Source organism: Eucyclogobius newberryi, unplaced genomic scaffold (genome assembly GCF_026437365.1).
Source record: "Eucyclogobius newberryi isolate DKJ021-1_F unplaced genomic scaffold, fEucNew1.0.hap1 SCAF_15, whole genome shotgun sequence".
In the NCBI taxonomy this organism is placed as follows: Eukaryota; Metazoa; Chordata; class Actinopteri; order Gobiiformes; family Gobiidae; genus Eucyclogobius; species Eucyclogobius newberryi.
The window spans coordinates 18,971,907-18,995,350 of NW_027315779.1; the positions used below are offsets into that span (position 1 = coordinate 18,971,907).

At 39.3% G+C, this 23,444-nt stretch overlaps 1 protein-coding gene across 3 annotated transcripts in view; it reads left to right on the forward strand.

The window, feature by feature from the left end:
- The window catches only part of nlgn2b (neuroligin 2b), a 72,515-nt gene that overhangs the window by 18,869 nt on the left and 30,202 nt on the right, over window positions 1–23,444 (forward strand). For all 3 annotated transcript variants that reach the window (XM_072446532.1, XM_072446531.1, XM_072446533.1), the window contains 2 exons: window positions 10,932–11,665; window positions 19,820–19,873. In XM_072446532.1, coding sequence (XP_072302633.1) covers window positions 11,149–11,665; window positions 19,820–19,873 — 571 coding nt within the window. In that variant the 5' untranslated portion in view covers window positions 10,932–11,148. The remainder of the gene's footprint in view (window positions 1–10,931; window positions 11,666–19,819; window positions 19,874–23,444) is intronic.

Below are 23,444 nucleotides of genomic sequence, written 5' to 3' on the forward strand. Positions count from 1 at the left end.
TCTTGAGCATATGAAACGACATCTAAAACATAATTTCCTTGCAAATGTGCTAAGTGAGAGTGAATGGCTGTCTGTAATGTCTATGTCTCTGTGTTGGCCCTGCGACGAGTTGGCCACTGTCCAGGGTGTACCCCGCCTAAGGCCCAAAGTCACTGGGATAGGCTCCAGTCACCCGTGACCCCGAAAGGGAACAAGCGGTAGAAAATGGATGGATGGCTGTGCAGAAATAATCTTCTATGGCTTTGTTATTACATTATATTTATATTACATTATGCGAGTTGTTAAATGTGCTTACAAATGCATCGTGGAGTGCTATGAATAGTTTTCTAAATGTGAGGAATGAGTTTGGAACACTGATAATAGTTTAAAAGGAATTTGTTCTGCATTTGATGTTTTTAAGACAGTAAAAAATCAACTACGCGCCTTTAAAGTGCCATTGCTGATGGTCAAAGCAATAAAACTAAGGTCATTGATAGAAGTCCTTTCTTTAATGGTACCATTTATTATACAGCTCAAAATATACACTACTCACATATTTAAACTGTAATATAAAACAATTTGGTCCAATATAATAATGGATATTTTCTCAATGGGCTAAAGGCAGGCTTAAAACGGCATTTTCCTGCCTCCTCCTGTGTTATTGGTCGTCTGTGTTGAGCGACATGTTATTTTGATGTGGGCTAATACTGTTGATATTATATATGTGTTTATGTTCAGCTGTGGTACAGACTGCCCCACATATTCACGACACGATTCCCACCATGGAATAAGCTCCATTCATTGAAGCTTCATTTTTCTCTCTCATTTAAACAGCATGTTGAAAACCAGCAACAGCAGGTTAAATTTGAAACCAATATACCAAAATCCTTCTCCATTTTATGATGAAGCTCATGTCGTGTCGTCAGGAATTCATCTCACAAATGTGTACTTTGTATTCATGCCAGTAATGCACAATATAATCAGACTACACATCAAGGCTTATTTATTTTACAATACATTTTTCCATTGTCTGCGAACATCTTTGAACTAAGAAAGAGATGAGCCATAACTTGACATTCAGCAAACCACTTAACCATAGATGTCATCCTTTTTGCCTGCACCTGCCTCTATTTTAGCTCTGACAGCCGCTCTATGTCCCTATGTCTATGCCCCTTCACCTTCCCCGCACTTCTTCCTATACTCTCTCTCCCGCGTTTCCTTTTGACCTCGCACGTTGCCGTATTTCACCATTTCATGTTTTCCAGGAGTCTTTCTTGCATTAAAATCTACACTACTACACTGCGATGCCCAGCGGATGACAACAAGCTGTAATGAATCGGTTAACCTTGCACAGTGTGAGCCTCATCCCCATGACGCACCCTTTTCCAGAAGCATGATAGCAAATTTTATTACCTGTCAGGAGATTAATGGCACACTTAGTAAGTTCTTCATGGCACCCTCTTTTAAGCGACGTTCGCCAAGATGACGTCAAAGCTACAGGATATTTTGGTGCTCGTGGCTTTGTGTCGTCACGTCTGAGTGATCACATTTTGAAGGAGGCTTCAGCGCTGACAGGCCCAGGGCAACATCCAGTCGTGTATCCTGTGTCTACCCCAGTGCATCCTGAAATCCTCGGGCTCTTTTGCCTCGCTCGGGATGTAGAGCCGAGGAGAGGGAAGGTGTTTGTGTTTTACCCAGGGGTCTTATGTGTAATGTGGAGGTCTCCGGAGCATTAGAAACTTAAAGGGGCATGTCGGTGCGTTATGTTTGATCTCCTGCCCGTACGTTGTAAAAGGAATGTTTGAAATTAAAGCAAAATGTAGAGGCTTAATTGTTTCAGACTGAGGGATGCTGTGTAGTTTGGAATGTTAACATATTACTCAAAAATGTGTGGTCGTATTTAGAGGTGGGAAATATATCAAAATGTAGATAATATCATGAATAATGTTTTAGACGAATGCAAAATTTGAATCGAGTTTATAGTAAAAAAAAAAAATGCTATCAAAATGTTATGTTGTAAATGTTCTCTTCATGATAAAAGGTAAAGGTAGACACAAAACAAATTCTCAATATTTTAAGAGAATCCAACAATATTCAGACGAGATTAGTCAGTCCAACAGAAATGTGTTAAAACATGTATTTAAACAAATTAGTTCAGGTTTTATTAACTGACAAATGTGACATTTTTCCAGAATTAATACAAAAAAATTTGCAGAAATATCACCCCTTATGTGAAAGTTTAGAACATAGTATTATCTATTTTTTTCTGTTCTTTTTGTAGTCTTTTCTACTATAAACAATATATTTCTATTGCAGGCTTTGCCATTTGCTCATTGCGCCAATTCACATTGTGATTTTCACAAAATAAAGTGCATGGGCCACACAATAAAAAAAAAATCCATGCTTTCTCAAACATATTAAAAGTAAAGGGCAAACACACACAATGAAGAGCATAGACCTGTAACACACTGACACAATTAATTATGCCACATTTTTGCCAACTTCCACAAACAGACTTCACTATTTAACTGAGCTTTCTGGAATGAGCATGAGCTGGAGGCCATGCAGCTGTCAGTGCGCTCCTAAAGCATGCATGGCCTTCAGACACCTACACACGCCAATGCACAAAACGCTATCTCGTCACCGCCATTGTCACTAATTAGTCCACTACCAGATTCTGTGTACACAACAGCGGGAAGCATTTTAGCACTCTCACTTAGCACACAACGGTTACCCCCCACGAGACCGAAGGTTTTAAAGGTTCACTAGTCCGAAGGTTTTAAAGGTTCACTAGTCCGAAGGTTCACTAGTCCGAAGGTTCACTGGTCCGAAGGTTCACTGGTCCGAAGGTTCACTGGTCCGAAAGTTCCTCATAGGCTAAAGTGAAGGTGCAGACGGCATCGGGATGTAGTCAGTCTGTAAAATGCGCACGAAGCACGAAGACACGCACTGGGGCTCGTCACAACGTTGTGCACCAGCTGCTACAGGAGGCACCGCAAGTTGTACTGTGTATATGCAAATAACATCTCGAATCCTCCGCTTTATGCCCTCATTTTATCATAAGAAAAATGACAGACAGAATCCTCCGTTCTATGCCTTCATTTGATCAAAGTATAGAAATGATATATGTATATATAGAAACGCGTGATCCGATCACCGTAGGATTGGTAGTCAAAAAGGAAATTCAGCTCGCCAAGACGGGAGTGTCTACAGAGCCGCGGCGCGGCCGAAACTGCTGGGCTATTTGAGTTAATTCATTCATTAATAATACGATAAGGAGCTCAGGCTATGCACAGAAACAAGTCGGTTATGGAAAATACGTGAGTTTAATAAGAAAAAGTGCATCAACACTAGAAAAGTCCAAAAAGCAGTGTGGTGTGCAAAGGGAGGCGAGGAGAGCCCGCTGCACAGACTCACATCTTCGGACTAATGAACCTTCGGACATGTAAACCTTAAAATTTCGGAATTTTCGGACTCGTGAACCGTCGGACCAGTAAACCTTTGGACTCGTGGGCAACCACCCACACAACAAGAACTGGCTAACTGGCGCTAGTGCTTATCTGGCTTTCCATCTGGCTTGGGTTGTTGATTCTAGACCACTGGAGGAGAGCCCATAAATCACAATTTCACCTGTCCTGTGGTTTGGTACGATTCGAGATAAAAGTGGGTCCATGCGATCTACAGGTGTGAGTGCGACGGAGCAGTGTTTACCACCAGCGACATATTGATTTCCTGGTCTTCTGCTGACAGTGATGGAAACCTTTTGTCTACTATCAGCTTGTAGCGCTGGGTCCTGAAGGATCACCACTGCTAATCAAAGGCTTCATGTACATGTTTGAAGAAGTTGGATTTCTTTTAGTAGGAAGAGTTAAGTGGTGAGTTTTCTTTATTTTGTTTTATTTTTTGCTGTGTGTGGATAAAATTAAAATCGATTTTTTTTTTATCGACAGGTCTACATGCAATCCTATGTTATGATGTAGAGCAGAGTTTAGACTTTTAGAAAAGCAAACCTGCATTGATCAATACAAGAGAAAAGGATTAAGATTGTAACTAATAAAAAACAGTTTTATTATACATGATATGATTTATAAACATTCCATCTTCATTTTAGCCATGTTTTAAGGTAAAGTGAAAGTCAAATGCTTGGTGTCTTTTGTTGATGTTGCTCCATTCACAAACAGAACAGCTAGGGGTGGGTGATGTTGACAACAATGTTTTGGAGAATCCCAACAACTATATTCAGACATTTGTTAACGCATTGTATTTAAAAGTATTAGATGAGGATTATGTTTCAGAAAAAAATCAAAATACTGTCAAATTTCCTACAAAAGTTCAGAAATATACTTATTTTGAAGTTGCTGCATAATTATTTTCCATTTTGTTTTTTAACCAGCAACATTTGTTTTTTTTTTAATTACAAACTACAACCTAGATATTCAAAATGTTCATATCTTCTAAACAACATTCACAATATTATCAATATGTATTATAGCTATATTATGTCTATGGAATATGTATCACTTTGCACTAATCACAATATGTATTTACTTTGGAATAATACAAATCCACTTCACTACAAAAAGAACAGAAAGACAGTGGTGTGGCTTGGCATGTGTTGATTAATGCATGTTTTTATAAACAGAGGTAGCACTGAGAGACAAGGGCAGAAGCTCAGATGAACCTGCCAATCACAGTCACAAAATCAATAACAAAAGCGCTAAATAAAAACACCACATTTGTGTGAAGTGCAGCACAGTTGTTGTAACAATTGTATTTTCTGGACTTTTTTAGACTAATTCACAGTATACCTTCCCAAAAAAAGAGTCTCCAAATGTGGATGTCATAAGAGAAAGAGAAGTATAATCATAATATCCAGAAAACCGTATCATAGGATATAAGTAACATAGACCAAAATTAATCTTACAAATGTGACTTGTTATATCTTATGCACACAGTTGGGAACACATTCAATATTGTTAAAACATAAAAACTGCAAATTCCGTTTTGGTGGTTTATTTTGTGCAGAAAATTGAAAACCCTGTGCTATTTACAAAGTCCAAAGGGAAAATAACATATTTACAGGTTGACGTCACAAACTTCAGGTTTTTTCTCCGCTGCACAGGTGTTGCCCACTCCGCAACCACACATCAACTGACAGGCAGCTAAAATGGCCCCGTTTTTATACACGTAATGCTCCTCCCACGGGCATTAAATAACACAACCAAAATACAGTTACAAAAAGAACACCATTTTCCCCAAAGTAATACATACAAAATATTTTCAAGATTATTCAAAACTTTACTCAGCCATTCCTTCAATGACTGGACACCCATACTAAGAGTAAATAACAGAAATGGCAAAATAAATATTTATGATAACATGATCATGAGCTTAACTGTACAATATAATGCGCCCCATACCTTTGCATCTGTTTGACCAATCATATGCAGACGTGGGCAGGAGCAAGACAAAGTGTGCACCCTGGTCCCACCGAATCGGAGAAATGTAACTTTACGGATCGACATGGGTAAAGTGAAAGGTAAATGTGCCTGTTTAGTGACATATGCGCATTTCCCGTTCGGTATGTGGGCTCCTCGCAACAAAGTTACAGGGTTGACTTGGCAACTCCGTCACAATAGCCTTGTACATCTCTGACTTACGGCACAATTCAGAGAGATCCGTTTACAAGAATCCGTAAAGGTAATCTCAGTGACACATAATCAATCAAATCTGTTTCTCTTCCCCTTCATATCATCCATCGTCCCACTGGCTTCATTAACCCCTAAACCTATTTTGGCGGCTTAACTATTATGTTTAATTGAAAGACACATTTTAAATCAAGCTGGCAGCCTTTGATTGTTTATTTCCCCAGAACTAATTTACTGAAATAGTGACCCTAAATGAATTACTGAATAGAACTTTATTTGGGTTGACTTGTTGGGACTTTGAGTAGATAAATTAAACATGATGTTAATTGACAAGAATGGTCTGAAAATGGTCTACCTGGAGCATTTTAGGATTTGACTGTCAGGCGGTTCACAAACGCTCCGCTCTCATTAGCATACGGTAGGCACTAAACTGTCAGTTGCTATAATGGCTATGCTAAATGGATTGTAGTATCTAGCTTTTTACAACCCTTTACCATCGTTGTCTCTGCTTCCTGTGTGTCCTATACTCTAAATCCAGACAGGAAGCTGTAGGCATTAGTGAGATGGCATCAGTGTTAGAGTGTGAGCAGAACCCGGGCCCTTTGGCTAAAGCTAAATACGCACACTGACGAGCCTAATCTCCAGTTTAAGAGAACCTTATCTGTTAGTCCTCACTTTAGCACAGAAATTGTAGTCTTTTTTTCCTGTATCACTGAGGTTTCCTTCTATGGGCTTAAGGTGACGTGTATGTTTCCTTCTTTTTTGGTGTAGTTCCTCAATATGGTTATTTGTCATGCTTCAAAACAATGCAATAATAAATGGATGAAGTGCCGAAATATGTTTGTATTCTGTACAGTTGGATTCAGTTAATTGAAAACGCACATAATTGTTAAACGCTTTGATTCAATTAATTTATTATTATTATTTTCTTTTTGTTATTTATAACCCTTAAACATAGTAATTTAAGTCTTGATGAATGAATCAGTGGGTAAATTTACATCTGTAGGAATCCGATAACTAGAAAAATCAGATTATTATTTGTGATTTTGTAATGGATTTTTAATAATTCTTCCCTTTTTTCACATTTAAAATTTCAAAACCTGCACACGTTTCAAGATTCAGAAATAAAATGTAACTGTTTACATGACATTTCAATAATCTGATAACTCCAGAAATGAGATAATAATCAGATTTTGGATGTGCATGTAAAGATTGTTCTTCCTTCATTTAATTTATGTAGTGTGAGCAATGACACGTTTGACTAAACAATAATAAATACAATTTAAAAATACAGATAATCAGATAGCTGATCTTACCATGAGCGTCTTTACTCTGGTGATTATGATAACACTGCACAAAGCTACTGCACAATGTTGCTAGTTACAATCTTCTCTAAGAAAAGACAAATCCCATTGATTTTTGGATGCTGGTTTTGTCAAAAAGCCCTGATTTCTAAGCGCTTTGTCAGCCACAGATGTTGACTAGCTGTGGAAAGCTGCTTGTCATCTCAAATAGTGCATGTACCGTAGTTGGAGCTCCCATAGTGGAACTAAAGTAGTACCAAATCCCAGGACTAAAGCAGTCTTCCAAGTTTTCTGCAGACCACTTTCAACATACTTTTCTGTTCAAGCGTAAAGCCATAAAGAGAGAGACCATTACCCTCAGAGACAACCTCGTCTGTTACATACAATTCAATAGAAAAGGCTTACATCAGCTTCAGTGATTTGTGTGTCAATCTCCTTTATTTTATGTGTGTGAAGATATGTGCTGGGTGCCATTGCGACTCAGTGGGTTGACATGAACAGATGTTAGGGATGTTGGAGGACTACCGTTTGGAAATCAGAAGTGAGAGGTTGAGAACAGAGCAATTTGTGTACGCTGAAGACACAGGGCTTACATGCAACCTGCTGATGCCTCACTTGATTTAATGCTAGCGTTGGAATGTCAACACTTGTTGGCTCAGGGAGGCGTGAGTTACAAAAGCGAGCTGACAGGATACACCTATGAGGTAAGCAGGGAGAATGAGCCGTCTATATGTGATTTGTGCACACTGACCTTGAGCCTGTACGCTGTGCATTCATATTTGTTAACATGTAACTGAGTGGGAAATTATACTAGGTTTATAATGCATGAACAAGCATTTCATATGATTTGTATGTATACCTGTGTGTGAAACATGGTAGGGCAGCCAGTAGGGATTTAGTCATCCTAGAAAACATATACGGATTAAAGTAGATTTTAGATTTTCGTTTTTGTTTATGTCACATTACTTTTCCTAAGATAAGAGTAAAACCTCTATACGTGTTTATAAAATGTTGTAATATGAGGCCAGTGTTGGCTTTTACTTCAGTCTTTGTGTCTCCGCCCTCGACACAGTTTTTTTTACTGGTTTATTTGAATTATTGTTTTCCTCCGTGTGCTTTTCCACACAACAAAACTAAAATGATCTAAAATACACAGTATCACTGCACAATTTGCCAAAGAAGCATAATCTGTAGATCAGTTTAATCACATGTTTGAGTAAATAATTAACAGTGATTAGGGGTGAGTGATATTGACAATATTTTCCCCCAAATTTTCATTTTGAATTAACTCTTTTTGCTATCATCATTATAATTATTTAAAAGTGTTTTTGGAAAAGTTGTCAAATAATTATGTAACAATATGTTACATAAACACTTTTATGGATTTCGATGTAGTAATATTTCCCCTGCAGATCGTGCAGCCACACACCACTCTCTCCACATTTTCCCCCAATCCCACTAGTTATGCCAAACAATAGCCTCTTTGCGTTGGTTCTGGGCTAAGCAAATGCTAGTTTTTGACATTATATTCTTTCACTTTTAGATTAAGGGATTATGCTTTGATTTAGGGACAGGGACAGGTATTTTGGTTAAGGAACTGGTTTCTTGGCAAAATTGCATTGGGAGAAAAATGGGGCTGCAGCGCAGGTACGTTGCTGAAACAAGCTCCACAAATAGTTCCGAGCAACAATATTGCGTGGTTTTAATTGATTATATAAATTGAACAAATTATCAAGGGAATGAAATAGTACTAGAAGATTTTATGTCCTCAAATTACTTGATTTACTTGATTTACTCGATTACTTGTTTTAGCCCCAGAGACAATGCAGAAGTCTGTTTTAAGGAACCTTCTTTTTTTCTTTTTCCTTTTTTACTGTCTGAACAAGATTTCATTTCACAATTATGCTTTAATCTTGTACTGAAGGTAACATAAATCTTTCTTTAACATTTCAGTTTTTTGCCAACGCACTTTATTTTTGACGAAGCCTTTGCCTCTCTTTCAGCTCTCACCTGCTTTCTGTAATGTGCAGACCCTTCATAAAATGGAGTCAGGATCTTTTAATGAAGTGTTATTTCTACAGCTTGCTCTGACCACAATATCCATCTCATATTTCTAAGTTGCAGTGATGTGCCATGGCTTCTTTAGCCTGTATTCTGTGCCAGTGGAGTATATGGATAGCACGCTGCCTTTGAGGGTGTCGGGATGAGGTGGCATTCACCCAAGAGTTAGCTCCACATAAAGCCTTTATCACACCTAAACGGCTCCGTCTCCCAAAGCCAGGGACAGATAAGCACTGGCCATTCATCTGTAATGATGTGGAAGCAGGAAGCGGCTGAACTCAGAGAGGACAGGGAAGGCTAACTCTGACACAGGCCTTGAAAAGAAGTGTAGAGCCATGGGATTCTGCTTGTTCAGCTCCTATAAAGCCATTGAAACATGCATATTATACTGGGTAATTGTATATACCGTAGACCTAAACCCTTCAGCCAAAAACGTGACTCTTAATATCTAATTAGGTGCTTAATCGGCTCACTTCATTGGCAATAAACAATATGGTTCAAATAATTGCATATTTTGTGCTATTAATCAAACTGCTCTCAACAACTTGCCCTAGTTGCATTGAAGGATGGGTAAAATATTTTATATAAAGTGTGAATTTTATTGAAAATGTCAGAGTAAAAAGATTCTGTATCTGAAGTATTTCCTTCAAAATTTGAAAATAACAAGAAATTAAACACCAATGATTTGTGAGTAAAACCTTTTTTTTTTTTTTTTTTTTTTGGCAATAGTGAGTGTCGGATGTAGGAATCGTCTTCAGAGCCGTAGTAAAAATGTGGTCACAATAAGAGACATTTTGGGAGGTACAGTATGCACAACACGCTTTGTCCTCATAGAGCACAATGGAGTCCTTGTTTAATTGCTCTTTTGTCAGCTGCCGTCTGCCAGAAATCCATTACATCATACATCACGTCTGAATCCTTTGGCAAAGACCGTTCAATCCAGGTGCACTGTAGAGGAAACAACATCCCCTGAAAACTCACCACAACAAAAGCTATGTGCTGCAACAGATATTTCTCACTTTTGCTTTAACCGTTACTGTTGACTTTATCAACTGGTGTATTACACTCCCATAGAAATTGCGATAATACATTTGACTGCTTCCTGTGTTCCTGGAGTAAATATGAGGTCATTAAAATGATATTTCCAGCTGTATCAAACTTGAAGGCGATGCCTATGGCTATGCCCTTGTTTGTAGATGTTGTAAAATGTTCTGCACACACAGAAAATAAGCTTTTAAACAGACAATGTCCCGCTGCATGCTGCTTTGCATCCGGTAGAATTTAGCTTTTTAATTAAAATCATCTAGTTAAAGATGACCAGTCGGTTTGGTTCTTGAACTACAACACTATGACATTTTTTTCTCTGTGTGCAAATATTCCAGCCTTAACGCCGTCTTCGTCAAACAATAAGGCCAAAACCTTTTAAAAATAAAAATAACTCAACTAAGGCTTTTGGTGTGCTTTACTCTTTCTGAGATGAAATAATATTGAACTCAAAATTGATTTAATGTTTAGTGTCGGAATCCTATAAGGTGTTCATTTTGGTCAGCTCGATCAACATTTTCTTAAAGGAGCCAGTACCATTTTCTCTCATCAGTCCTAGTTGGGGTGTAACTTGATGCTTTTTTTCATCTGGTAGATGTGTCCATGGTCTATGTATAGCAGTGAAAAATATTATTATCTAAGTACTAAAGACGGAAACAATAGACATCCTATTTTTTATATTATTTGTGTACTGTCTGGACTGCGTTCTGATTACATGTCAAAATTTCCTCCCACACAGCACTTCACTCTTCTCCGAACAATCCTGATTTTAGTCTGAGCAGATTTTTACTTTTGTTCTCTTGTGCCTTTTTAAACACGCTGACGGCGCCTTTAAAAAGCACAGCTCGCCTTGTCACACTGTCACACCTGTAACCTGTCTGTGTGTGTCTTCCAGGCCTAATTGGATCCTGACTGCAGCCCCGGGCCTATCAGGAGCTGAGGAGGAAGACGGATGAAACCACACGCTCTCTCAGAGAATGCTACCTACCCCAGCGCCTCACCATGTCAGCATAGGGCACTGGCTCACCTGTCCCCTGCCACTCATCCTCTTTTTACCCTTGTTTACTCCCTTCTGATTGGATGCTTCCCTGTCTGTGCCCGTCTGAAGTGATATGACTACAAGAGTCTCTATTTTGGACATGTTGTTTTTTCCTCTCAGTGCTGCCGGCCACCAGGGCTATGGTGGTAAGCGGTACCACCCCTCTCAGCAAGTCACCAATCACTGTCTCCTTTGGCTTTTAGGACTAGCCCTGCATTTGACCCTGTCCTTGTGTCAGCGCGTCGACCCTAAATACCCCATAGTGTCCACAGGCTATGGTAAAATCCGGGGCATCAAGAAGGACCTCAACAATGAGATCTTGGGCCCGGTTGAACAGTTCTTAGGTGTCCCATACGCAACAGCACCTATAGGAGAGAGGCGTTTCCAGCCTCCCGAAGCTCCCGGATCGTGGCAAGAGATCAAAAATGCAACCCAGTTTGCCCCTGTGTGCCCCCAGAATGTGCACGGTGTCCTGCCCGAGATCATGCTGCCCGTGTGGTTCACAGACAATCTGGATGCTGCAGCCAACTATGTGCAGAATCAAAGCGAGGACTGTCTTTACCTCAACATTTATATACCCACTGAAGATGGTGAGTATCTTTGAGTATAAATAGTTAATGTCAAACAACACTAAAGCTCTCAGCATATCCCCAAGACATACTGAAATGGATTTCAAAGAAAGTACAGCGTTAAAGTGTTAATAGAAGTCTAGAACACTAAGAGACAAGGTACTCCAAATGTGTACTCAAAGACATGTTATAATATTTCAAAATATAGTTACACAAGCAAGGTAAACACTCATTGAATAACAAAATATTACTTTTGCTAGTTTTCAAAAGGGTGTGTAAATTCCTTAGCAGGAACAATGTATGTGCTCTGACATATGATTACTGAATCATAATACAATTTCAAGATAATCTACACTTTTATTGTCATATAAATGATCATTTGTCATCACGGGCAACAACAAAGATACATAGGAATGTCACAATATCAAATTTTAGTGTCATGAGAAGAAACATCACGATTTAACAATTATTCACGATTGTTTGCACTGGGACCAAGCAACAGTAAAATATTTAAATTTCAGGTCCAGCCTTATAGAAACAATTATATGTAGTTGAACATTTACAATAAAATTGAGAATAAATAGCTAATGATTTTCTAAACCTATTATTATTATTATTATTAGGCCCGAGCACCACAAGCTGGCGAGAGGCCTATTAATCTCGTAAGGCCGTGCGAAGCACGGCTGCGAAGGTGCGCACATAGTGCGCACGAAATCGAGCGCGACGCGCTCGCCCACTTCCAAACACTCACTAACGCACTCCTTCACTCATGCACGCCCCGTGCATACTAATTAGTAGTAGGAAAATGGAACATTACCGTTGTAAACGGGCGAAGCCCGTGCAAAAGTGCGCACTAAACGAGCACTTTACATCCCCATATAAAGCACTCATTTGCGCTAAGTAGCTCACGAATACGTTCCCCATCTCTTGCATGTTCCGTGCATATAAGCATGTAATGCAAAAATTGAACATTATTACTGTATAGAGGGCCAAAAACACAAAGTGGGCAGAGCCCACTCAAAATTAACGAAAGTACCCGTCAGTGACCAGGGACCCACACCATGAGGTAGGAAAGCGCGAGCGCTTTCCGAAAATGTATAGTTTATGATATTTGAAAAATGGGAAACATTGTTTTCGCATCGGAATATTCTTCTTCTTCTTCTTCTCGGGACCAACCCCCCTATTTTTCACCCAGTGAACATTGACGAAAAGTCACAAAAATGTTCACACCTCTAAAAATCGTGCCTCTCTACATTCTGGCTATTTCCCTTTTCTAAAATAAAAAAAAAATTGGCGCGTTAGCGCCCCCAAATGTACCAAAAATGCATTGAGAGATGGGAAATGACCCAAAAAAAATCTGATCGTATAATCATGAAATTTGGCGCAGAGGTAGATGGTGACAAGAGAAGTAAAAAATATTATCACGGCAACGCCGTCCGCCCAACCAAATGTCGGCCATATTGCTTCAAAAATGGCTAAACATGACTTCGGAGTTTTTCCAAACGTCGTACTTTTACGAACTCCTCCCAGGGCGTTGGCCCTAAAAATCTGAAATTTGGTGAAAATGCTACTGAGGAATGGGACATCAAAAGTTATCCAAATTACATTGATACCTGTCACGGTCTCTGTGCGGCGAAGCCGCAAACTGTAGCAAGAATTTCAGAAATCTCCCAAATTTTACATTTCTGCCGTTTGCGCAGATAAAGTCCGAATTGCGTCAAATTAGAATCAGTTGTTAAACTCTTTGCCCTAAACCTACTTGAAGTGAAATAAATTAATTTGGAGCCACAGCGCCCCCTACAGATTTTATATGGAGGTTAAATGTTTAGTTTTGCGAAATTATATGAAATTTGACACACAACTCAATTTTAGAATCCCCATCAAAAAAGTCAATGAGACCCATGTCGTAATTGTTATGGCGTTGCCGTAACGATGACCGAAATCTTCCATGTTATTCCAATGGGGAAATCGCCAGAACATGTTTACACTTTAGACTTTCACAAACTCCTCTTAGGGCGTCAGCCCTATTAACTTGAAATTTGGTGAGACTCATCTTCAGGGGTGGACCATCAAAAGTTATCCACATTTTTATTCAAAGAGTAACGGTGTCTGTGCGGCAAAGCCGCACATTTTGCCAAGAATTCAAAATAAAATTGCTTTTTGATGGTAAAACAAAGGGGAGAAGATGTGACAGTGTCACAGATTCAGCAGTAGGCGTAATAAAAGGACAATTGGGGCGCGTTAGCACCCCCTCCTCTTGCGGCGTGGCGGCGGCGTAGCGAGGGCCGATCATTGCCGCTTGCGGCTATATTTATTATTATTATTATCATTATGGCCCAATATAGAATTGTGTTATTAACAGATGTGCACAGTCACCATTGAGTAACAACTGCTATTCTTAAAACTGACAAAGGGACAGTCTGTGTTTTCCCTTTTTCCTTATTTTAACTCAAAGCGCTATTACAACAAATGTTAATAATTAACAACTGGCGGCTAAATTGAATGTAGCTTGATAGCACACGCACTTAGCATGACGTGTTTGAAGCCTGCATAAAGTTTACACTGTGTGGGGCTGTGTAATGAGTGAGCAGAGCAGTGATGTACAAAGGAGACAGCTGAGCAGCAGATTTCTGGCGGTTCTTTTAGTTAGCCCACCGAGGCGCTATGATGACATTGCATGTCTCTTAACGACTGACTGACATATGCTTACAGTTGGAGACGACGCACTGGAGCAACCCCTAAACTCACACATCGGAACTAATCACCCCACTGTTCCCATGAATAAGAACATGTTTGCTGGAAACATGTCTGCTCGGATAAATCTGGTATCACATATGGTTCAGATGTGGAGATCAACTGTTGAGCAAAATAAAATAATGATGTTTAGCAGTGTAGTAATATTCAGGAAGAGAATAATCACAATATAACTATAATATGTTGATAATTATTGTATTTCTTTATTAGCACTAAGCTTACACATGATGGCTGACAAGTATGGGCATAGTGAATACCAGAGGTGTAGTCGTGACTTGCACTCGAATCAGACTTCAGTCACTATATTGACTAATTGCTGTTTATCTTATCTTAAAATGATTTGTTCACAGTTGATAGTTAGATGTGTATATAGTGTTTAATTTTATAGGAACAAACTGGAACATGTCCCTCTCCATTTTAAAGATGGATAATTTACATAAACATATTGCCAAAATACAAGCTATATTTAATATTTTTGTATAAAATTTAAAGGACTTGAAACTCAAAGCAGACTTGACACTTGCAAAAGGACTTCCAAGGCTTAGTCTCACCTTGACTAGTTGGTATTCACTCTATAACAACAAGGTCTATCTATTATCTTTGTGTAGGCAGATGTTCGAAACAACCTATTACCTGCTAATAAGTCATTATTTACTCCATGGGTTAACCAAAGCTACAACCTTCCGCTCAGATCTTTTTAGAACAAAACCTGTGTCTATTTAGAGCTTTTTTGTGTGTGGTAATGATCTCAGAAAAGGCAAATGGTCAGGTAAGAAAATCACAGCATCATAGTCATGCAAGGCACATGATGATAGTGATAATAGGAAAATACTAATAATATTCAAAACGTTTTTAATGAATGGGCTCGTGTCTGACTTGATCTCATTCGACACATACAGTACAACTGGCTTTAAATTACACATGGATCTATTCTTACTGCCATGATTTTTATTACTTGAGCATTTACAATCTGAAACAGTTTATTGTGTAGGAACCATGCTTTCACAAACATGCAATTTAAGCCAGTATAAAACATGTACATATAGATTCACGCATTACATGGGTTGGCAATATCCCCAGACTAGATTTTGTAGAGTGTGTGTTACTCTCAGGGGACGGCATGTGCAAATGAGTGAGACTGATTTCACATGTAGCCTGTCTTCTTGTCAGTATCTGTCACTTATTGTCAGGGGTCACCGCTTACACAGCGCTGATACGCTCCCGAGGGATGTGTTTTTTGACTTGTATGTGAGAGTGAACCAGGGGGAACTGAAGGAGAGCGGTGCACCGGTGCTATCACACAGCACAGTTTTCATATGTAAGCTGTCACAGTGCCTCGGCTTGTTTACGTGATGTCACAAGTGTGCAAATGTCAATTGGGCTTGCCCCAGCTCTCTCACGTCAGACACAGAGCGCAGAGGAGCCCCACATGGCACTGTCATTGGGCCTTTAATATTTTTGAGGACATTTTTTCTTGGTTCAGATCCATGTCATCTTCTACTAACACTAAACTTTTCTTTGGCTTGGAGTGTTTGCTTCCTACGGAGAGATGGTGAGGGATGCAAGGGCTGGCATTTGTAGTGTGGGTGTCGTGTTCCAACTCTCAGTTAAAGCTAATAGTTGTGCCAAAATAAGACACAGTTAAATGTAGCAGCAAAAAATCACACTTTTGTTTTTAAGGAGTTGATTTTGACACATTTAAGCCCCTGCACCTCTATGCTGTGTTTTATCTGATCGCTTATGTATTTTTACTACAGGCACACTTCTGTTCTATTTCAGGCTGCTAAATCCTCTCACTGAACATGTTCTTTGCTGTATTCTGTGGAGCCACAGGAAAATCGCCACTCTCTTTTCTCTCTGCATCTGTTCAGCCCTCCTCAGTGGATCCCTTCCTGCCTCCTCTCCTCTCTCCTCCATCTTTATGCAGATGGGTGGTAGCAGGGTCAGTGTTGTGAATGCAAATGAGCCCAATGCCCTTCTTCACCAGGCCACACTCCAAATGACTACTTCCTGATGCCAAATGAAATACAAATGGCTTCTTGGTGTACTGTAAATAATACAAATGTCCCCTAGATTGAGGTTTAGATCCCTTTTTTAATTTTTTATTTCTCTTGTGCCTCCTCTGCTGCTGCCTCATCCCAACGCTCCTCTGAGGCGGGCTGCAGGGCAAGAACACTGTCCTGGTGCATTCCTCTTTCCTCAAGACACTTCTCAGGTCCCGAGATCCTTCATTTTTATTGCAGCTAGAGCAGCCATTTACCGTGCTCTTTATTAAAAACCATATTTCAGGACACAGGACAGAGGAGGCAGGGATAGAGCTGGAGGCAAGGGATGCTGTGCAGGAAATAGCAGTGCCTTTGCTGAGAGCTGCTGTGTGGAGGGGGCTGAACTAGGGCTGTGTCTGACACCTTGTCAAGCAGACAGGCCACCGCAGACATGACAGACTGCAGCTTCATCGACGCTCTGCGTTGAGGGGATGCACAGGGACGCAGGGCAGCTTGTGCTCTGACCACTGGCTCAATGAAGCGGACAGAGAGGCTGTGCAGGGAGACAAGGAGCGGCACTAGGTCACTCTGGACTGGGACAGGCCCTGCTGAATAACCCCACAAAGGCCAGAAGTCTCCACTAATCACTGGCCCATTATGTCAAGAAACCAGCAAGCGTGTGCACTTATTTACCCTTCTTAGATCAAAATGAGACAATGCACAGTTTTAGTTTAGTATGAACCACACAGTATTTTACTATAATAAATTGCCAAACAGGTTTAGCAGAATAAAGGCCTGATTAAAAAAGAACAAATCACTATAATCTAAAAGGAACAGACATTTTCAAAAAGCCTAGATTCATCATTCATTTATGGAATGATCTTGACAAAGAAATCAAAGAATCAAAAACAAAAACTGCATTTAAGAAAGACATGAAACATATCATAAGTGAAAAAGAGAAATTAGGTTGTTGAGAGAAAGGCCGGAGATCTGTTTGTTACTTAATAGCAAATTATAGCAAAGCTTATTGTCATATGTTTTAAAATATCAGTGTTAAGTACACATTGAAAAGGACACAGACAACAGATTACTTTCATCTCCTTTTCATTCATTCTTTGTGTAATGTTATGAATGAAATTATTATTATTTATAAATGAAATGGATAGAGAACAAGTGCTGCTGCTCAATATGTGTGGCAATTGCAATAACTGTTATTAAGTTTATTTATTCCTACATGTAAAATCATGTGTTAAGAACCCTGTGAATCCAGATGCTACATGTCTGTAATATCTTGCACAATTTTAAATATAGTCAATTTAAACAATATGTGGATTAGCACATTTTTTAGTCTTGAGTCACCAACCCACGTTGCCATGTCTGTACCATTGTCTGTATTAATAACTACAATATGTGACTAAACAATCTAATGACCTGAATAGGAAATAAAGTATTCATGGGCAATTTGAACAGTATAGTGGATTGTATGCTGCTACCAAATCGACATTGAGGCGGAGAAAACAGGCATATTTTTTTAACAGAAGATAGAGCATATTACTTTTAGAGAGCAGAAGAAATCAGAACAGTTTGCATTAGACGATGAGGTGTGGTTTCAGAGTGATGCTAAGTAGTGGGGAATTGCTGACCGGGCTGTGGCTGACTAATGTGCCTCTCTGTCCATTACCGGTCTGTCTACCTGTCTGCCCTGAATTAACCACCATCTCGCCATATGGCAGGAAGAGCTCTCCCAAACAAGGCGCTTGCATACTGCTACTGAGGATGCTGCAAATCTATTCAGCATCGACCCTTGTCCATTTAGAAGGAAGATAAACATTTTATATCGGGAAACCATATTCATATTTGTCCATACAGAGAAATGCACCATTGTAAGAGATCCTGTAGTGCTGTGGGATGTGCATAGAACTGAGAATTGCTAATATATTTGTGTACTCTTGGCTTTTTTGTCATAAACTAAACCGAGACAAAACCCTTGATTAGGTACAAATCTGGACTAAGCTATTGTAAAATCAGGATACACAAAGCCAAAACCAGTTTTTAAGCCTGACAAAAGGGCTTCCATCCCACTAAAACAGAATAAGGGTGCATTTACAGTTGTCATCATTTGGTCCTAAATTGAGCCCATTGTAGTGTTTATGTGGACTTGGTTGGGGACTATTCTAGTTCTTATTTAGTGCTGATCTAGTTTGGGTTTAGTCCTAGTTTTGTCCCAATTTTGATGTGGTGAAGGCACCATAAACCCAAGAAAATACCAGGCCTAAATCAGTTTAAAATATCATTGTGTTTTGTTTTCTAATTTGACTCTTAAACGAAGTAAGTAATTTCATGCATATTGTATGTGCAGACAATACATATTGTGAACATCCCTATAATGGCCTAATGATTTATACCTCCTTTGTCAATAGACACAGTCGGCATTGCTTCAGTGAGGCTTCCAGCTGAATGTGAGAAACAGGCCTGTCAGCAGCGGAACTTGCAGTGTGATAAACCCCTTGGCAACCCAATGCAGAGCTTCTCTCCTGCTTTAAAGGCACTCTGCAATGCCATCCCCACCGCAGCGCCGCACACACGCATATAAAGCTGCTTCTGGGTGGCTACAAGGAGGGCAGCAACACATGATAAGGGCGCCGTTAACATGCTTAGAGTGTACACGTAAGGGTAGATGCTCGTGGGGGGTTCAGCACGACAAAACGTGAGCGAGTTTTAATGACTGCCATGACACAGAGAAAGATACAAAACGTGGTGGTAATTGCAATGCTGATGGAGAGCTTTACTGACAGAAACTGAAGAAAAAAAAACAAATTAATGGGATCCTTATCAGTTGAGACGTACAGAGGTTGGCGCACCGGGGTGTTGCTTGGTCACTGTGATAAATGCCTTTTATTGGCCCAAACCTATGGAGCGTTTAACAGACGTTACGATTAAAGCTTAATGTGGGGGCTACTCTTTGACCTTGGTGAAGCAAAGGCAATCGTAGACCTTCTCACTGTGCATGTAGCGCCTTTTTCTTGTACACCTCACCTTCTTGTATACTGTTGCTTTCAATTTGTAAGACTCTCCGCAATGACGTTTGGTTTAGGGTTGCACCCCTGGCCCAACTTGATGCAGGAAAGCGGTATCTTGCAATTGCTATTCACCTTTCCTGACCAAACGGAGTGATGGCTTGATTCTGCCCATTGATTTTTTCTTTACAAAGCAGCGGTGTGTCAGGACTGATTGGGAGAAGGGGTTGAGGAGAAGTGGCCTCTCGGGTCATTTACAAGGCACTCCGTGACTAGATGTTAAACACTTGAAACAGATGAGTTTGAGGTGATCTTTGAAGGAGACGCTGCAAGCATTTTGTCTCACAGTTTTGATGTGCTTTGCGAAACATCTGATTAATCAATGTTCTCTCTTTTTTTTTTTTTTTTTCGAATGTTAGGTCCACTCACAAAGAAGCAAGATGAGTCGACACTGAACAGGCCAAGGGATGAAGGTAAAGGTTTACAGTCTCATAAATCACATGGTATTTTACACACATAATATGTGAGAAAATTCATGCAGTTAAAATAAGGCCGTGGATATATTATGAATATTATGAATTTTCTCCCTGACAGGTGAACATAAAGTAGAATTCATGCACAATGCCTATTTATGTCCGACTCCCGATTAATTGCTTTTACATTATATTCTCGGTCTCACCGCACAAATCACTTAAAGGCCTCTGTGTTTTATCTGCAAGGTTCATACAAACACATCTGTTTAATGTGTTTAATGATGTAACTTTCATTGCATCAGCGGAAAATATAATGACTGGACTAGGATATGAAATGGAACACTTTATTTACTTAAAATTCAGGTACTGTTTATACCGTTCACTGCTTGATGTAAGAAAAGTATAAATATATATATAGAGAGAGCAATGATTTTTTGACATCACAGCCCAATTTTACAGCTGACCGTCAAGAGGTCTCACAATATCACCCAATATACAGTCAATATCAGCAATAGCAAGATATATATTTGGATATAGGTAGCAAACCATTACAGACGTTGGTAAATTGGGCAAATGTGGATCACACTCTGGGTTCATCCACAAATTAATTTTATTGTTATTAATCTACTTGGTTGTGTTTGCTTACCCCACTTGCTTTGGCATAATATATCAGCCTAATTTGTCCAGTAAATAACTCTTGAAACTGTAAAATAGGAGCAAAACAAAACGTATAATTCTTGTATAAACTGCAGTATGGGCCCATACAAGCTGATGGAAAGGCTTTTGTCTCTCCACTGATGCAACATAAATCTAAGCAGACACTGTTGGCATCTGTCAGACTAGCCACACTTACTGTATATTACATGGCCTTATGTGCAGACAACATTCACACAAATTTGTGCATTTGTGTGCCTACTCGAGCATAGTGGATGAGCATGTGCTGCTCTAATTTATGCCAGCATTCGCGTGTGAGCCCCTTTCCCACTCCTCATCATTTTTGGGTGATGTACGCTTATTTGGGTATTGAATTCTCTTTGCCTTGCATCTCTAATTGCCATGGTTTAAAAAGAGACAGATGTAGCTAATCCAATTGTGCGGTTTCTTAACGGTGGAAATACAAGGAAGGATTCGCTCAGGATTGCCGGTGAGAGAAGTGGAACGATAGAGCGGAGATGAAAGCTGTGGAAGAGAGAGCACAGGGGAGGGCACTGGTGGGAGAAAAGGGAAAAATAGTCATAATGAAGACAAGTGCATGATGAAATGACATTTATAGAGCTTTGAAAGTGAGAAATTTGGAGAATGACAGAGCGAGAGGGCGGAGGAGTGGACGACTGCTGGAATTTGACATTTATGCTGATGCCTGATGGATCTCGACAGGATCAGGAGGTCTGGTTAGGGCCTGGGTTTCCTAGCTTAACAGGCTGTCTGTTAAGCCCCGCCCAAGGACCCACCCACCTGATATTGTTACTGCAGATAGAACTTAAACTTCACTTACATCAGGAATATACTGCTTTTGTTTATTACTATTGAAATAAAGTGAATTTTCCCATAAAATATCCAAATTGCCCTAACAGAGTATACTTTACAACATGGTTACAAGCCTGGAAAACACAATTGATCCAATCGATGATACGCTGTGAGCAAAACCTATCCTAATTTAGGTGTACACTTTTGTACATATTGTAAAAGTAAGGAACAGGGGTAGCTGAGATAATATTAACACAACCAGCAAATATCCCCTGGTTGTGTTTTCAATAATGATCTACATTTGCAAGTAAAAAGCAGGGGGAAAAGCCAAAAGCCATGTGAATAGCACGTATACCAGGCTACATGTGAATAGGCTGCACCGTCGCGAGTTTGATTCCCGCTCTCACAATTTGTTGAATTTCCTTCCCTCTCTCAACTGTCTTAATAAAGTCTATAGGCAAAACAAATCCTTAAAAATATGCTAAATTGACTTTTATGCGCCTTTACCCATATCATAAAAGTAATTATCTATGGGAGTTTTTATTTATTAAAGGAGATCTTCTACCGAAAGTGTTTTTCAGACTTCCTATAAGTGATCTGTTCTTCTGTATCTACCTCTGTATCTACCTGCGTTGCACCAATGAAATTTCCCCATGTGGGACAATAAAGGAATATCTTATCTTATCTTATCTTATTAAACCACTCAAAGTTGTTTTTAGAGTGATTCATTTAAATTTCAGTTATCTTTATTCCCCTCCTTTTACTTACTTTGTTTAGCCATTTTACACATGTAGGATTTGGCAGCATCACAGTAATTTTGGCACAAATTAAAAACATTCCTCTGTTTGTTATCGTGAACTGCAGCTCTCCAAAGGCGACATAACGTAAAAAGGCCGGCGGTTTTCAACACAGAGTAAGCGAACTTCATTTTTAAACTTTTAGATAACTAGTATGACTTAAGATGTCAAAATGATAACATAATGATCCACGGTCGCTTCAGACAAAAGAACAATGGTATTCTTTAAAAATTGACAGAAAGAAACTATTACAGTTTGCTCAAACAGTATTAAATTGATATGTTTTTAAATGACAAAAAGGCATGGCCACACAGTTACCATTTGAAGGCCAAGAAACTCTGAATTAATTGTGTATAAGTGTACCCAGGTGCTAAAGTACATCTGGACAAAAGACTCATCTTATTGTGTAGTTATTTCGCAGTTGGCTCCTGGAAGAATGTAAAAAGTGCATCTCACTGAGTGTGGGTTGTGTGCGCGGACGATGGGCTGACTCAGGCGAAAACTTTTACACCCAAATCAATCTCAATTTCCATAAGAGAATGAATGAGAGATGCGCAGAGGAATTGGAGAGTATAGGACGATCTGGGTGGTAGGATAATGCATTAAGACGGAGAATACTGAGCAGAAAGGATCAAATTAGGCAGACAGAGGAGGGTAAATAATGCGCTAGTGTTGTGGGGAGGGATAGAAAGCTCCTTGTCTGCTGCATATAGAGTTGGGATTAAGCTCGCACCTCACCATAAGTGCACTGTTGGAGAGACAACAGATGTCACGCACGTCAGTCAAAGAGATTTTAAATGTATACTTATATACATATGGCTTCAAAACTCTAGTAAAAAGGTGCATTTGACAATATAATCATGGAAAAGGTTATATTATAAACATTTTTTATTATTATACCAGCCAATTTCTTATTGAATGTAGAATTCAATGTAGAACTTGCACTTCCCTTAACATAAATATTAAAATATTATTTTTATATCTAAAATATGTTATGTAATGCTATGCAAGTTAATGATTTAAAAGCCATCTACTGTGGAGGTGCTTCTAATAAAAGTATGTAAATGGTAAATGTATTGCTACAATAAACCACCTTTCATTAAACCTTTGAAGGTATGCATGAGCTTTTTATCTTTTTGCAGAAATAAAATGATTGGATTTTTTTTTTTTTTTTGCCCTTTTAAACTCATTCTTTCACCTTCATTGGACTGGGAAAATAATATTTGCCCCCCCCCCCAAAAAAAATCCCTAAAATATTATTTTAGGGATTTTTTTTTAGTTTGCGCATAAAGTAAGATAATACACAG